Source organism: Orycteropus afer, unplaced genomic scaffold (assembly GCF_000298275.1).
Source record: "Orycteropus afer afer isolate SDZICR_OR568_19922 unplaced genomic scaffold, OryAfe1.0 scaffold00306, whole genome shotgun sequence".
NCBI classification, from domain to species: Eukaryota; Metazoa; Chordata; class Mammalia; order Tubulidentata; family Orycteropodidae; genus Orycteropus; species Orycteropus afer.
Genome location: NW_006921893.1, coordinates 887,667 through 900,449, shown reverse-complemented (window position 1 = coordinate 900,449; position 12,783 = coordinate 887,667). Strand labels below are relative to the sequence as shown.

Below are 12,783 nucleotides of genomic sequence, written 5' to 3'. Positions count from 1 at the left end.
ATAGAGCCTGGTGGAACCACTGAGACTATGGCCCCTAGTTGCCCTTCATGTCTGGAATTGAACCCACACCTGTGGTTTCCAGCCAAACAAAATACAGGCATATGAGTTAAAACATTTACCTCAAGTAGATACACTCCTTGGAGAGAACAATCATAGGAGAAGGAAGGGCTGCTTATGCACAGGGAGACAGCCCAGGGGGCAGGAGAGTATGGAGGGATGGACACTGGGAAGAGGTTAACTATGGGGAGGATGTGAGAAGGGAGCTGTTGCATTGTGGTAAACTGTGGTCAATGACATGAGACAAAGTATATGTGAACTGCTGTATGGATAGACAATTTGCTCTGTAAATCTTCACCCAAATCACAATTTAAAAAAAAAAAAGAAAGAAAGAAATGATTAATTCAGGCTATGATCATCAGTGGGTACAATCAGTGGACGAAAGGTAGAAAAGGAGCTTTGTAATTGAAGGGACCAGGCTGTCTGCTAGAACACTGATCATCTTCACAACACTAACACAGGACAGCCAGGCATCGTGTGTCCTTGATGTGAGGCAATATGAAGTGCTCAGCCTCCCTTCTGCCCCCAAGAAGGACCTTTGCCAAAAATGTTGAACCTGGATTGAATCAAGCATTTAGTGTGAACTCCCACTTACTGAAATGATGGAGACAGAGGAAAAAACTGAAAGACAGATTTCCTGACTCTCAGCCAGTGAAGAAATCTTTCCACTATACCACTTAACCATTCTGATCCTCAGAACCAAATGAAAGCCACAATTTTAAAACTAATTTTCAAAAAGAACCCGTCTCTCTCCAGCCAAAGTATTCAGAATCACTCTTCCACTTGGAGTTTGTGGATCTTACAATGCCAAGTCTCCAAAAGATAGTCACTCTTCTGATGTGTGTATGAAAGACTTCATGCAAATTAATTTTGTAAATCACACTCTATTTTAAATGGCAAAGTAACAGTAGTATTTAAAAGAATCCGATGGATAACCCTTGGCTTCATTTTCCAATTTCTTTCTTCTCTTCAGATCATGTTTGCTTTCAGCAGCCTGTCCTTACCATTTGTTAAAAATGGCTATAAAATTTTGAAGAAAAAGTTAAGGTAGGTCTTACCATTTCTCAGGAAAGACCCATCTCTACTCTTTGGAGAGGTCTATTTCTCCTATGAAAATACACTCTGCTTTCAATAATGGCTTGGATGCTTGTGTAGGAAAAAAAAAAAAAGTCAAGGTAAATTCTAGCTGACTGACTGACAAAACTGAAAGGTCAAGATTGCAGTCACCTCACTGACAGTGCTGTGAAGCATGTCTTCGTCGTCTTCTTCAGTGCCAATGATACTTGAGATACCAGATGGTTTCATTTTTCAACTGTGGTCCAAAGAGAGGGTTGAGTTGGGCCAGAATTGCAATCAGCCAACTGAAAGAATGATGAGGGAAAACAACAACAAAAAAAAAAGTGAAATAATGTTGGAACATGACTGTTTTCAATTAGGATGGAAAAGGCACATCAGTAAAATAAAGTCAAATCTATTCTATTCAAACCAAACCCTTTCAATACACTTAGTGTTCATCAAAAACATTGTGCTAACAGAAGCATGTCTTACAACAACACATTCTACAGAACATACCCGCATTCACTTTGACAGTTATCCACAAGCATCAAAATGCAGTGATGCTTCATCACAGTTCTGTCTTTTCCCTCATTACCTTCATCTCCTTCCTAAGTACTGCAGATATACTGAATGCATATGATGTCTTTACTTCAATGTGTATTTATATAATCTCCATTTATCATCATCATAACATCTGAGCTCAGGAAATGTGGCTATTAGTATAGCCATTGTCCAAATGATAAGGCCCACAATCCACCCAACACAACACAACTAACACTGGTGCAGCAAAGATTAAATTTCAGCCCATCACCTTTCCAATTAGACTATAAATCTTGAGTGCCCCTTCACTAATCACCATCACCACTAAAACACACAACATCTTTTGGGCCCCAACAGAACTGAACCAAATGGGCACTTAATGTCTTCTGCTTGCTTCAGAACCTAAGTAACTAAGTAAGTGCAACTGTATTATAGACTAATTATGCAGAAAAATAACACATTAAGTCAAGATTATAGTTAAAATTTTTGAATGTTGTTATTGTTAGTTGCTGTTGATATCGTCTCATGGCAACAGAGTAGAACTACTCCATAGACTTTTCTTGGCTATAATCATGACAGAAGCAGATCATCAGACATTTATTTCCCTCCACAGTACCAATGGGTGAGTTCAACTGCCAGCCCCTCTACCCAGAACACAAAGGAGAAGATGAAACATCACTATCTTCACCGAGCTTTCATAATATAATACCGTCAGGTAATGGAAAGTACTATGAAGGAGAACAAAGCAAGGTGAAGAAATAGAGAATGATGGTGGGAGGTGGCACTACTTGAATAGTGGTCAGGGAAGCCCTCTCCAAGGAGATAACACCTGAACAGAGACCTGAATGAAACTACCTTCAGTATGTTTACATTGATTGAAAAACCAAACCCACTGCCATGGAGTCAGATCCAACTCATAGCGACCCCTCCTTGAGTTTCGGAGGCAGTATCACTATGGAAGTAGATTGCCCAACCTGATGATTGATTAGAACTCTTCAAAATATACAAATTGATTAGAATTTGTCTCAGTTTTGAGGGGAGGGCAGGGATGCACTAAACAAGGTCAATGTCCATCTACTGATCTGGGAGAATGAATTTTAATAAATTTATCTGATACTGCTCTCCTCTCTGCATGGGATATAGAGAATTGCTTTCCAAGGAAAAGGAGATGTACTGCTATGGTACTCTCCCAAAATTGTAGGATTTTAAATTCCCCTATAAGAATTTAAAATTAGGGAATTATCCAAACCCAACCAGGCAATTACCTGGTTGGGTCTCTTATCTTCCATTTGCTATCATTTTTCTTCCAATCAAATAATCAAAAAGCTGATTCTGATCACCGATGAGCAGATTACTGGAGAAGCAGCCAGCACCACATCAGAAGCTTGTGCCTACAGAAAAAAAGCACCCGCCCATCTCGCCACCCCTCCACCCAAGGAAAAAAAAAAAGTGGTTTTGTGACAGGAAACAAGATACCTGAGGAAATGAGGCCAAAATGGATACCTCAAGCTGACTCACTTTATAAACAAAAAGTTAATTTGGATGACATTTTCTGATCTGTCCCCAGAACTAGGGTATTAAACACACATAAAAAAAATAACAAGACTTGTAGTTGAGGTTTAACATCTATCTGATTCTATAAAAAAAAGAAAGGAGGCTAGCTAAGGCAGATAAACTGAAAAGCTCTGTGACTGCAGTGAACACAAATGGTGCAGAGTGAAGAGTCATGGAAAATTCCACACAAACCCAGGATTTCCCCAACCCCAGTAGGCAATGCAAACTGACTGCAGAAATAGCCACTCGTACTTTCGTAAGGCTCAGACAGAACTGGCCAATGCTTAGAAACACTAAATAAAAAATAATATAACCTAAACTAGCTCCTGTCTCCTTTCTTCACCAAAAATATGTATCAGAATAAAAACAGCATCTCCCAGCAGTTTGCATCACGTTTTATAGCTATCGTTCTCAACCCTGGCTATATATTATAATCATCTGAGAGCTTTTAAAAAATACTGATGCTGTACTTCACATACAACTTTTTACTTTATTCTCCTATGATACTTTATTCTCCCTCAGTTAAGGAAACTGAGGCAGAGAGGGGCTCAATGATTTGCCTATGTTCTCAATACTAATTAAGGGGCAGTAGGTCCTAGACCAGAATAAGTCAGAAAGTTACCGTCTGAAATATCTTATCAGAGAACATTTCAAGAAGATTTCATTTAGCTAAATCTAAATTGTTTGAGAGCTAAACAAAGATGATTCCATTGGCTGATTACTGTTTAAGTCCATAACAAACCTTTGGTACTTAAGATAACGAATAAATATCCAGAAGAAGGAAGTCTACTTTGCTTGCTCAGGTCAGTACCCAGAAATCTTTCTGAATTTAATTATACACTATTTTTAAGATTTCAAACCAAGTAAAACATTTCACTCAAGGGAACCCCAACAAACCACTCCTGAAGAAAATCTGTTGGGAAATAATCCAGGCATGTTCATTTGCAATTTCATGAAGGAATTTTCCTCCTCTAACCAGCTGAGCTCTTGCCTGCCCTTCCTACTACTGCTTGACTTAAAATTTCCCTTTAAAGCTAATAAACACAATGGAGAACTAGAAGGAGGAAAAAAAAGATCCACAATGAATTGATGGAAGTGGGTGGAGGAAGATATCATATTCCAGTGAATCTATTACTTCATGTGTACAAGAAAAGAGAACAAAATGTACCCTTCATTATTTGCCCAAATGGTTCCACATGTCTCCATAGTCTGAACTTCAGCCTAATAATGAAACATCTGAGATTATTCAAACTACAGCTATTGCTCTGTGACACCTTTCAGAAAATCGCAAAGCTGGGATGCACCAGAGTCAAGTCGATGCTTCTCATTTTAAAGACAAGGAAGCTAAATCCTAGGGAGCTTAGTTGTCATTGCTGTGTGTTCTGACTCATGAACTGCCCCACAGGGTTTCCAAGGCTGTAATCTTAGCAAGAGCAGATCTCCAGGCCTTTTCTCCCATTGAGTGCTGCTGCTGGGTTCCAAACACCGACCTTTCAGTTAGCAGCCATGTGCTTACCCACTGTGCCACCAGGGCTCCCCAGGGAGCTTAGTAATCCACAACAAATCAGGGAGAGAGCTGGAAGAGGACCCAGAACTCCTGAGTCTCATCACCCCAGGCTGCTTATGTATGGTGTGACAGATGAAACAAATCAAGCCTCCTCAGAGGTCCTCGTTTATGCCACAATCACTTACCAGTGCCATGCTCTATGCCAGGCTCTAGGGGTACAAAGAGGGGCCTACCCTCAAGGAGCTCGTGACCTTACAGGAGACAAACCAAGGCAAGCATTTAGCGTGCTTTGGAAGTGATTTGCAATGATGCTTTCATGCTACAAACACTCCCTGGCTGCCTACCCTGAGCGCAGCTCTTGGTTATTAGAATTCTCCAACATAAAATAGGCCCTCCCCACAGAATAGGCTATAACCAGCTCTCTGAAACCTTGCTTTGTTTTTTTTCTTCCACATTCAGATATGAGAACACGGAACAAAAGCATGGGCAAAGGCATGGGCTACTTCCCATGACACACAGATCAAGGGATAACTGCTCAGCTTCCCTGTTGGAATGGGGAAGTCCAGCTAGGACTTCTCTTCTGAGCCACCATCCCTCCAGCTAAGGCCACAATGGGAGGGGCCTCTACCAGAAGGCTCCTTAGAGACAGCAGACATGCAGGTGAGTGATTTGTTCTGTCTCTACTGAGATGACCTCTGTCAAAGCCTCTTATCCCAAACCAGTGACACAAACACTTTCAAGGGCAGCAACATTATTAGAAGCTACTAGAAAATACAGGATTTGGTTTTAGACAGGGTTAAATTTTAATTCCAGCTAACTGTCTGGATTGACTTCAACCAGGTGACCTTACAACACTGAGTCTCCGTTACCTCCTTTATGAAATGGAGATTAACAATCCCAACCTCAAGGTGTTGAGAATTAAAGAGATAATATATGTAAAGTGTTCTGTGCAGCATCTGACAACTAGATGTTCAACAAATACTAGCCATTCCATTTCTTTCTCTGTAAGACAGCTAAAAATATACTCAAGCCATAGAATAAAATATATAGGAGTTTCTCTTGTAGCACTGAGTCATTCTCCCCTCCACCTTTCTCCCACCCCTGCTCATTCCTACTGTAGTAGGCAGAATTAGAAGATGCCCCCCCCAAGATTCCCATCCCAGTGTATACACTCTGATAAGCCACAGGACTGTGAACAGGATGAGGCTGTCATATGACTTTAAGCAAGAACAATCACCCTGAGGGGCCCTGAAAAATCAGGTGAGCTCTTAATAGGGACAGGCTATCCCTGAAGAAATATATTTGAACTGTACATGTCAGTTATGAATTTATTTTCTCTCAGCTTCGAATACACCCTTTAAAATGTACTCTGTGGACTATGGCCCCTAGTTGCCCTTCAGGTCTGGAATTGAACCCACTCCTGTGGCTTCCAGACAAATAAAAGACAGACAGATGAGCTGAACATTTACATTAGGTAGATATACTCCTCAAAGAGATCAATCATGGGAGAATAGAAGAGCTGTGTATGCACAGGGAGACAGCTGGGGAGGGGCAGGAGTACAAAGGAGGGAAGGACAGGGAAGAGGTAACTATAGGGAGGAAATGGGAAGGGAGCTGTCACACTATGGGAAATTATAGTCAATGTCACGAGACAAAGTGTATGTGAGCTGCTATATGGAAAGTGAATTTTCTCTGTAAACTTTCACCCAAATCACAATACAAATTAAAAAAAAAAAAAAAAAGTACTTTGTAGTAAGAATTCCTTGAACTGTTTTTCCTTTAAAGTAAGTACAATGTGATACATTCTCAGTAGAGGGCACCTGTGGGCTGGAGGCCTAAGGAGTGTGTGTGAGCACATTCAGTGGTGCCTGCCCCTCCTTGGACCTGGGATTCTACGACTCTGTGGCCTTGGCCTTGCTGCAGCCCTGTACATGCTGGAAGCAGATACCCTGTGTGCCCTGGATTCTCTGAAGGCCTCTTGGCCCTACTGGCATGAGGACCCCCACTACAGGCCCTTGCTAGTGATCACTGCTCCCCCACCTGTGCTCCACAGATAGCCTACTGCTTGCCCAGCAACTCCAGCCAAACTCTGGCCTGACCAAAACAGAACTCTGCTATCCAGTGGGCTGAACTACCTTTTTTTTCCAGTGAGGTCTGACCTTCTTCCAACTTTGTTCTTCCTTGGGGATTCTCTATCAAACTTAGGGTACTCTATGTTGCTGTTGTTAGCTGCCATTGAGTTGACTCCAGCTCACAGTGACCTTATATACAACAGAAAGAAATGCTGTCCAGTCCTGTGTTATCTTCACAACTGCCAGTATGTTCAAGCCCACTGTTGTGGCTTTTGTGTCAATCCATTTCACTGAGAGTCTTCCATGCCCTTGCTGCCCCTCTACTTCACCAAACATGATGTCCTCCTCTAGTAATTGATCTCTGCTGATAACATATCCAAAGCAAGCAAGTTGGGCAATGTTCAGAACACTATATGGCGTTTCCTTATATCTTATAGCTATTCTTTTCTCATAGGTACTAAATAATTCTTTACCTTAACCCACCCCTGTTTAACTTACTTTATGGTTTCTACCTCCTTTTGGACCCAGAGTACTACAGGATGGGAAGGATTAGACATAAAGGAAAATCTCTGTTCCTGGCTTTGAAGATGGGGGGTGGGGGGAGCACATGGCAAGGACTGTGGGCAACCTCTAGGAGCTTAGAGTAGGTCCCTGCTGACAACCAGCAAGAAAACGGAGACCTCAGTCCTACAAACACAAGGAACTGAATTCTGCCACAGTCATGTGAGCTCAGAAGAGGATAAGAGGATCCCAAGCTCCAGATAACCAACCCAAACCAAATTAACTACCATTGCATCAATTCCAATTCATAGCAATGCCCTTTGGGTTTCTGAGGTGGTAAATCTTTACAGAATTGGATTGCCCAGTCTTCCTTCCGCAGAGCGGCTGGTGGGTTTGAACCACCAACTTTCTGTCTAGCAGTCAAATGCCTTAGGCTTTATGTCACTAGAGCTCCAGATAAGAAGGCACAAATAGTTTTTCATTAACCTTATGCTAACTCTACTTCTATTGTGGCTCTTTTACTACCATAAGAACATGTCCTATTTTTGCCAGCTGTAAATTTCCAGTATCTTTCCTTTCTTCTCTTCACATTTCAATACTCACTTTCTTCACTAAGCCCTCCAGCTCAAAGTCTGTAACAATCCTCTTATTTGACAAATTTTAATGAACAAGATTACACAATCAGAGTAAGAAAAATAACAATTTCTATATAGCAGGTATACATAAGCCGGGTACTTAGATCTTCCTCCCACCATAAAAATCCAAATAGTCTGGATAAAGTGAAAACATCTTAAATATATGCATAAGCTAAAAAAATTTAAGCATTCCCAAGTTAAAAAAAAAAAAATTAAGTGGAGTCAGGAAACCAGAGAGGAAAGGAAAGGAAAGGAAGTGCAGGTCACCTTCCACACCTTGTTGTTGTTATGTGCCCTCGAGTCGGCCCCGACTCATAGCGACCCCTCCTTGGGTTTCCGAGGCAGTATCACTACGGAAGTAGGATTGCCCAACCTTCCTTCTGAGGAGTGGCTGGTGGGTTTGAACCGCCAGCCGTCTGGTTAGCAGGCAAGTGTCTTAGCCACTATGCTACCAGAGCTCCCTCAAACCAGATGGATTTGCACTTGGTTTTTAGATCTCACCAATCTGTTAATTCAGATCAGACTCATAGCAACCCCTCCTTGGGTTTCTGAAGCGGTTATCACTACAGAAGTAGACTGCCCAACCTTCCTTCCTTCTAGTTAGCAGTCAAATGCCTTAGGCACTGTGCTACCAGAACTCCCTCAGAACTCAGAGGGCACAGGAAACAGGACACCAAGCCCAGAGCCAGCAAGGTAGAGAATATAACAAAACGTCTGACAACCCCTTAAAAACATTTGGGACCCCAAAGGGACATATCTCAAGGTAAGGATAAATCAGATAAAACTTCCTCAAGGGAAACCTAGAAAAATCAACTGTCTTAAACATGCACCAAGATGAAAGAAGAAAAACATTGCCATTGAGAACTGGCCTTCATGAAAGTTCGCAACTCAAATACACACTGCCTCTCCAAACCCAACTAAACTCACTGCCATTGAGTCAATTCTGACCCACAGAGACCCTCACTGGGTTTCCATGGCTGTAAATCTTTACAGAAGCAGACTGCTTCAACTTTCTGTGGAGCGACTGGTGGGTGTAAATCATTGACATTTTAGTTAGCAGGCAAATGCCTTAACCACTACACCACCAGAGCTCCTTACACATTGCCTAGATGGTCTAAACAAACTACATACTGAAAATTTAATTAATCCCAGATTGGTGATGGTCCTAGACACCTGGAAGAAGGAATATAAATCCTTTCTGAGGAGCTCATATTTATACCAGGCCTCAAAAAAGTTATCTGTATTAGAGTACAGGGAATATGGGAAGATTATAGTAAAATATAACTAAATACATAAGGAAACAAGGCACCATGAGTGAGGGTTAGCAAACAACAGAGCGCAGACTCAGATCTGTGAGGTATGAAAACCAAAGCTCAAGTCTATCTGGTTTGATTTATACTCTCAAGGTATGGAAAGTGACCTGCATTTACTTCACTTTCCTGCTATATGATACAAACTATAGATGAACTTTCTTTTATTTGGCTGGAAGCCACAGGAGCTCTGGTGGCATAGTGCCTAAGGCATCTGACTGCTAACCAGAAGGCTGGAGGTTCAAAGCCACCTGCCACTCCTCGGAAGGAAGTCTGGGCAATCTACTTCCGTAGAGATACCACTTCGGAAACCCAAGGAGGGGTATTATGAACTATGTCTACTATGTTTTAAGAAATAAGAGAAGCTTTGAAAATGTGATTTATTTATTTTTAGTTACTTAACAATAAATAACTAGAAAATGATCAGCAAAGTTGTAAAAGAAACAATCAAAAAAAGAAATGCAAAATAATTATGAACGATTTAAGAGTATTACTGATACTCCTCTTCATGAGCTGTGCCTAAAATGATACAAACCCCACAAATTGAAAAAGACAAAAAAGAAAAAAACCCTCAGTTAAGTTAATCAAATAATAACGAAGCAAAAAGAACTTCTATATTAATAAAACCCAAATACCTGAAAATAAACAGTCAAGGCATGAAGTTCTCATAATAGCACAGTAGCTTGCACTAGATCCATTCCACAGAGTTACATAAACTCTGATTAAAATATAAAAACAACAACTTGATTGTATTAGAAAGTAACCAAAAGCAGGCAGAAACTGAAGGGTATTTGACCCTTAAAAAAAGATCATAAAACCAAAAATCTGTTGTGGTCAAGTCAATTCTGACTCACAATGACCCTCAAGGACTGTAGTGGTTATGTTTGTGTGTCAACTTGGCTGGGCCAGGTTGAGTGGCTGGGCAGCTGGTGGTAGTCATTCCCCATGATGAGACTGGCAATCAATTCCATGGTGGGATCTACCACAAGCAGCTGAGTAGCTGCTTTGGATATGTGGTCTGCTTCCCGTATATACGCAGCAGCTTTGGGCATGGTCTCTAGTCCACAGCACGCTTGGACCCTGCATGTAGCCAAGAGTCGTTGCTCAGCAGCCTGCTATGCTCTGCCGACCTTGGGACTTACAATGGACTTAAGTTAATGGCCTGCCGTGTGGTTTGGTAACATCGGGACTGTGCCTTTTTACTTGTCAGCCTTGGGGCTTCTCAGCCTCAGCAGCCAGAAGCTGTCTGAGTCAAGAAACGCCTCTAGGTCCAAAGGGCTGGGAGCAGGAGGCAGAGCTGGACCCCAAGGTTGAGGGGCTTTCACTTAGCCCCTAAAGCCTGGCACTTTGAACTTGGACTTAAAGCCTTCAAATTGTTAAGAAGAAACTCCTGTTTGTTAAGGACATCCCATTTTTGGTATATTCTTGTTAGAGTGGTACTAGGTAACCAGAACAAGGACAGAGGAGAACTGCCCTGCCTTGGACCCGGGATTCTACGACTCTGTGGCCTTGGCCTTGCTATAATCTTTATGGAAGCAAATTGCCACATCTTTCTCCCAAAGAATGGCTGATGGGTTCAAAACACTGACTTTCTGGCTAGCAGCCAAGCACTTAGCCACAGTGCTACCAGTGCCACCAGTGCTCCCTAAGAAAATCAAGCTGGTACCTTTATACAGCTTTTCCCCTGAGGGCCTGACTCAGTTCACACGTGGGGCAGAACAGCCAGAATTCAAGCAGAAAACTGCAGTCTAATTGGCTTGAAGTGTCAATGGACAAAGTTCAGAGTTTCCAGAAAAGCTGGAAATTAAGGAGGGAAATTTCAGAAAGGAGGGTGCTACAGAGGGAGAGCCCTAAAAATCTGTCTATTAATTATCCTTAATTCCTTGGCCCACCCCTGAACCACACATGCCCCAGAGAAACTTAGGGAGCCTGGTGGAAAACAACATCCAGAATGCTAAAAAAAAAAAAAAAAAAAAACTAAGCAGGATTTCAGAAGCTGCCTATCACAGGGGAAAAAGAATTTGGATTTGAAGTTAGAGGTGTTTGTTAAACACCTCAGACTTTCCAATGAAACCCCAGAAAGGCTACACCTTAACTAAGATCTCACTCTAATCTAAGGGCAAAACTGAAATACATCTGCCCCAACAAAGTAGAAAACTAACCCTTCACAAATTTAAGGTGATCAGCTAATAGTTTAACTGTTCCCAAGAAAAAAATTAAGCATTTTCAGAGAAACAACATGGAATCCAGAGTCTCTCTACCATCTACAACATCTAGTATTAAATTTTAAAAGATACATGCAAAGAAACAAAAACATGATCAACAGTAAAAAAGGAATCAACATCAACTGATTCTAGGATGACTCCAATGTTGGGAGTTAAAAGGCAGGACTTTAAAGCAGCTAATATAAATATGTTGAAAGACTTAAAATTACAAAGAAGTCATAACAAATGAGTAAATAGGGAATCTCACAAGATATATCCAGCAGACTGGACATAGCAGAAGAAACAGTCATTGAACCTGAAGACAGATCAATAGAATCTATTTAATCTGAAGAAATGAGTAAAAAATATTATTAGAAAAAAAAAATCAAGCAGTCTGGTACACATGTAATTGGAGTCTCAGAAGAAGAGAAAAAACATGGCAGGAACAGAAGAAATACAGGCTGTTATTTCCCAATTTGGTGGAAAACCACAGTCAGATAAATGCAAAGAAAATTACACCTACACACATAATAGTCAAATTGCTGAAACCAAATGCAAGGAACAAATCTTGATCACAGCCAAAGGAAAAAGAATGCAAAAGAGGAACAATCACTGAAGTAACAGCTGACCTGTCAACAGAAACAGTCAAGGCCAGGAGACAAAGGAAGAAAAAGCCCCTATCAATCCAGAATTCTACATCCAGAAAAAAGCCTTTAAAAATGAAAGTGAACCCTGATAAGGAATTCAAAAGAATTATGTTTAGGTATCTCCAATGAATCGATAGACAGATCAAGAAAAACACAAAGAAACCCTAGAACAATTTCAAAAGACAATACAAGAACAAAATGACAGAATAAGTGAAAAATTAGAAATGATACAAAATCTACACACAGAAATCCGGAGGATTAATATCAAATCTTTAGAAATAGATAAGACATTGAATGGGCAAAGGAACAGAACTGAATCAATGGAAAACAGAATTAGGGAGATTGAGGTAAATACCTGAACGCTTCTTTGGACAAGGATAAATCAGAAAAAAAGAGCAAAAGAAAACGAAGAAAGCCTAAGGTTCAGCTGGGATACCATCAAAAGGAATAGCCTACATGTAATCAGAATTCTAGAACAGGAAGATAAAAATTATTGAAGATTTGTTGGAAAAGAACTTTCCTGGTATGATGAAAGATAAGAATATATCCATTCAGGAAGTCCAACAAACCCCAAAGAGGACAGACCCCAAAAGAAAATCATCCAGACATATCATCATCAAACTTACCAAAACCAAAGACAAAGAAGGAATCATGAGAGCAGCACAGGAAAAATGAAAAGTTACCTACAAGGGGCAACCAA

The 12,783-nt window shown here is 40.9% G+C and overlaps 1 protein-coding gene across 1 annotated transcript in view; it reads right to left on the bottom strand.

Moving 5' to 3' along the window:
• Nucleotides 1–1,324: 1,324 nt before the first annotated feature.
• The window catches only part of ATP6V0E1 (ATPase H+ transporting V0 subunit e1), a 32,292-nt gene continuing 20,833 nt past the window's right edge, over nucleotides 1,325–12,783 (bottom strand). Inside the window, exon 3 of the mRNA XM_007951653.2 lies at nucleotides 1,325–1,418. Within this exon, the coding sequence (XP_007949844.1) occupies nucleotides 1,325–1,418 (94 nt within the window). The remainder of the gene's footprint in view (nucleotides 1,419–12,783) is intronic.